This window comes from Eimeria acervulina, genomic scaffold (genome assembly GCF_000499425.1).
Source record: "Eimeria acervulina Houghton genomic scaffold, Eah_scaff1468, whole genome shotgun sequence".
NCBI classification, from domain to species: domain Eukaryota; phylum Apicomplexa; class Conoidasida; order Eucoccidiorida; family Eimeriidae; genus Eimeria; species Eimeria acervulina.
Window position 1 is genome coordinate 1 of NW_013550227.1, and position 4,667 is coordinate 4,667.

A 4,667-nucleotide genomic window follows, 5' to 3' on the forward strand; every position below is an offset into this window, starting at 1 on the left:
ATTATATTATATTATATTATATTATATTATATTATATTATATTATATTATATTATATTATATATTATAATACCTGGAAGAAGTCTGTGAGTGTTGGCTTCCCGTCGCAGTTTTCGTTGTGGTGTATGTACAGCTGCATTCTTTTTTTGAATCCTTCTCTATCATTATATGATTGAATAACTGAAGACTGCTGGAGATGCATTATTCTTTTCTCACAAAGCTCTTCGGAGGCTCTAAGACTAATAACAAACTGAGGCATGTATGAAGCAGCAGCAACAACCCCTGCTGCTTCTTCGCCTTCTCCTGCTGCTCCTGCTGCTGCTGTTACGTCAGGTCCTGCTGCTGCTGCTCCTGCTGCTGCTGCATCAGATCCTGCTGCTGCTGCTCCTGCTGCTGCTGCTGTTTCTGCGTTTTCTTCGGGTTGTTTCTGAGGAGAAAGAAAGAGATTTTTACAGTCTTCATAAGACGATACAACGCCATCAAGGATAAAGCCTCTATATCTGCAGACATTTTGTTGTAGAGCTGTTTTTAATTGTTTGAAAGAAGCATCAACAGAACAGCGCCACTTCCTTCCTCCTGCTGCTCCTGCTGCTGGTCCTGCTGCAGCTGTTCCTCCTGCTGCTGTTCCTGTTGCTGCTGTTCCTGCTGCTGCTGCTGCTGCTGGTTTTTTTCCTTTCTTTTTCAGATCCTCTGAAGATACACCCGAAGCTGTTGCTGCACCAACACGCTCTCCTTCCCTAGCCCTCATACTCTGCTGCTGCTGCTGCTGCTGCTGCTCTTGCTGCAGCTGCAGCAAACGGACGTTTAGCTGCAGCGCTAAACGTTTACTTAATTCTGTTTTTCCGCTCCCTGGGGGGCCTGAAAGAAGAAAAACGCAAAAACATTTTTTTGTTTTATTGTTGTCATTATTATTACTTTGTTATTAACATTCTAGAAAAAGAAAGATGTAAAAGCATAATAGAAGTAAGAATAAGAATAAGAATAAGAATAAGAATAAGAATAAGAATAAGAATAAGAATAAGAATAAGAATATATTTATACCGATAACGAGAACTTTAATTTGCTGCAGTCTTCTTGCTGCAACGAATTCTTTTGCAATTTGTTTGATGTTGTAAATTATGCCTTTTTGAGAGCTCCATTTAAATGTCTTTGTTTGCATTAAAGGAGAAGGTAAGAAAGAAAGATCAAGAAGAAGTGCTGCTGCTTGTTGCTGCGGTATGAGTGCTGCTGCTTCTTTTGTTGTTGCTGCTGCAGCACCAGCAGCAGCGAGCTGCAAACCCTCTCCTACTTCTGTCTCTATTGCTTCTATTATTTGTCTTTGAGTAATTCTGCTTAAATCTACAGCAATATGATAGTAGTTATTGCTGCTTTCTTTTGTGTTTTCTTTGCTGCTCTCGTCTAAACCCCAAACCCTAAACCCTAAAACCCTAACTAATGAACATAAATCCTGTATATGCACGCAAGGAACGTAGTTGTTGCCGCTTCCTGAGCAAACAAACAGTTAGGGTTTAAGGCTTAGGGTTTAGGGTTTAGGGTTTATAAAAGACAAAACAACAGCAAACTAAACATCAACAAATAATAAAACATAAATAAAAAGATAAACAAAAACAAAAAATAGAATAGAGGGCACCGCCTCATACACTCCAACTGCAGCAGCACTGGCAGCAGCACTAGCAGCAGAGCCAGCATCAACAGCAGCTACAGCAGCAGCAGCAACAGCACTAGCAGCAGCAGCACCAGCGGCAGCAGCACCAACACCCGCAGCACCAGCAGCACTTACACCAGCAGCACTAGCAACAGCAGCAGCAGCACCAGCAGCAGCACCAACACCCGCACCAACACCAGCAGCAGCAGCAGCAGCAGCAGCAGGAGTATCTAACCGATGGTTGCGTTTGTATTGAGGCCCAGCCATGCTGCTTTGAAGGGTTCGTATAATACATCTTCTCCGTATCCATACAAAACTCCAGCAGCAACAACAACACCGACGAAATTCGTCTTAGAATTTAGAGACAGCAGCAAAGTTTCGATGCACTTCCAACCTTCATACTGCTTAAGAGGCACCCTTATGGTGTAGCGGTCTTGAGAGAAGGGGACAGGTATGCGGCTCTTGCTGCTGCTGCTGCTGCTGCTGCTGCTTGTGCTTGTGCTGCTGCTGCTCGTGCTGCTGCTGCTCGTGCTGCTGCTGCTTGTGCTGCTGCTGCTGCTGCTGCTGGCGTCATCTTCTGTCTCTTTTTCTACTCCTTCGGAGTCCTCTTCTTCTTGATAATCGCTGTCCCCATTGATGTCTTGCTGCTGCTGCTGCTGCGGTGCTGCTGTTGATGCAGCAGAAGCAGCGCCATCGTCTGTCTCTTGACCGTCCGAGTTGCTGCTGCTGCTGCTGTTGCTGCTGTTGTTGCTGCTGCTACTGCTGCTGGTGTACTGTTTTGGGGTTGCGCCCCAGGTGAGAACAGAAGAAATAAGAATAACAGTCAGAGGGTGTTGTATATTAGCAGCTTTAATTCTTTTTAAAATTATTTCAATTTCTTCAGGTTCGCTATTATGCAAATCAAAGACTGCTAAGCTACACGTAAGTATATTTTGTAGTAGCTGCTGCGGGTTCCTCTTAGATATAACTCTACGAATGCATGCAGGCACAGGTATGCTTTGCGTGCTGCTGCTGCTGCTGCTGCTGCTGCTGCTGCTGCTGCTGCTGCTGCTGCTGCTGGGGGTGTGGGGCTGCTGCTTCGGGCCTTCTTCTACCCCTTTTGCAGTGCCAAACAAACGATTTAAACCCCCTTCTCCTTGTCTTAGTGTTCTTGCAAGAGCAATCCCTGAGTAAGTGTTTACGTTGTTTATAAATATCCTCATTGCAGCAACTAATAAACAAATTATGCATGCATTGGGAAGAATAATCCACTCCTGTTGCTGCTGCTGCTGCTGCTGCTAATGCTGCTGCTGATACTACTGCTGCTGATACTACTGCTGCTGTTGCTGCTGCTGCTTTTGCTGGCGTAACAGATCTTCTTGTGTGGTTTACGGTGTTTGTCTGTTTTTGTTTTCTTTTGTTTGTGTACATTAGTTTACTTAAATTGGTTTACTTGCATTTGTTTCTTTAGGCTCGTTTATTTAAATTAGTTTATTTATATTTATTTGCTTAAATTACTTTATTCCTCTCTTTTTTTGTTGCTGCTTCTTTCGGAGTGAGTCTGGAGGTGGTGCCTGCTGTCGCAACGCAGTGCGACGGGTGCTGTTTATTTAAGTAAATATTATGAAATTATATTCATAATCAATAATTAAAATTTATTTATCTCTTTTTCTGCAGTTTTCCTCGTTTTATTCTCCTTCAAACCCTGCAAGCAGTCGTAGCAGCAGCCTTAGAGGCGCTAGGCGCTTCCGTGCTTGCATGCGTTGGCTGCTGCTTTATGCGGTGTATATACACCGTAGAGATAGTTAATTTGCGGTTAAAAAATTGAAAAAACAACAAATTTAAGTGTATTTATTTGCTTTTCATATTTAAAAAAACAAATAATGAGTCAGTAGACCCCCTAATAATGAAGAAGTATACACGGCGGCGAAGCAGGCGGCGGAGGCGCGGGGGGGTGAGGGAATCAGTATTGAAATGTATAAAAGTAGCAGTAAAATATATACATTAGGGTATGAAAAATAAAGTATAAAACATAAAAAAGATAAATATGTAGTTATTTCAAAGAAATATTTATTTTTAATGCAACTGATATATGCAGCAACAGCAGCAGCGACGCGCCGCCGACCGGTGACTGCTGCTGGGTGTGTTGAGACCCGGTGGGTCTATGTTTGTATGAAACGGCTGCTGTTTTTGTGTTTTGTTGCTGAAATGTGAATACAAATTTTATTAGAACTTTTTTTCTTAATTAAATTTCTATTTATACAGCTCCCAACCCACCCGCGGCCCTGTTGCTCCTGCTGCTGCTGCTGCTGCTGCTGCTGCTGCTGCTCGCCTGCTCGGGTGGTTTTCTTCCGGTTGAGGGAAAGCTGCAGTTTTGTTGTTATTTTGTGTTTTTCTTTGTTCATTGTTTGCTTGATTTATTGAAAGAGAGGGTTTTTGATTGTCTTTTCTGTAAATAAAATATACTTAAGGCCCTCTCTGCTCTCCTTTACTCCTTTTAAGGGGGGCTCTATCTGCTGCTGCTCTCAGCTGCTGCAGTCTGCTGCTGCTGCTGCTGCTTTGCTGTAGCTCCTGCCTGTACACCTTGTGGGGTTTGGGGTGTATATGCATCTTGGGGTGTACCTGCATCGACATCCCTCCCTCGCTCTCTTTCCCTCTGTGTGCGTGTAAATTTGCTTTACTTTGCTGCTGCTGCTGCTGCTGCTGCTGTTGCTGCTGTTGCTGCTGCAGTTGAAGCTTGTGTATATTGATGCGGCAGCAGCAGACAGGGGGGCCCCAGGGCCCCTCATGGCATTTGCTGCCGCCTTCTCGTCGGCTGCAGCAGCTAGCAGCAGCAGGAAGAGTTATTCATGAAACTGATTTAAGAACAACAAAATTCTACAGAACTCAGCTATGTCCCTTCTTAAAGGGAGGCAGACCAGGGCGTTGTTCTAAGGGCCTTGACTGTGGATTCGCTCATACTGAGGTGCTGCTGCTGCTGCTGCTGCTGCTGCTGCTGCTGCTGCTGCTGCTGCTGCTTATACACCTCAATGCAGTACACCACC

General features: G+C 44.2%; 1 protein-coding gene across 1 annotated transcript; it reads right to left on the bottom strand.

Moving 5' to 3' along the window:
* Positions 1-215: 215 nt before the first annotated feature.
* On the bottom strand, positions 216-2,846 carry EAH_00060080 (dpy-30 motif-containing protein, putative; the record flags this gene model as incomplete). The annotated part of the gene is made up of 3 exons (XM_013397103.1): positions 216-857; positions 1,041-1,397; positions 1,880-2,846. Coding segments are annotated over 3 exons (1,966 nt in total), but the record flags the coding sequence as incomplete, so codon positions are not given.
* Positions 2,847-4,667: the final 1,821 nt, after the last annotated feature.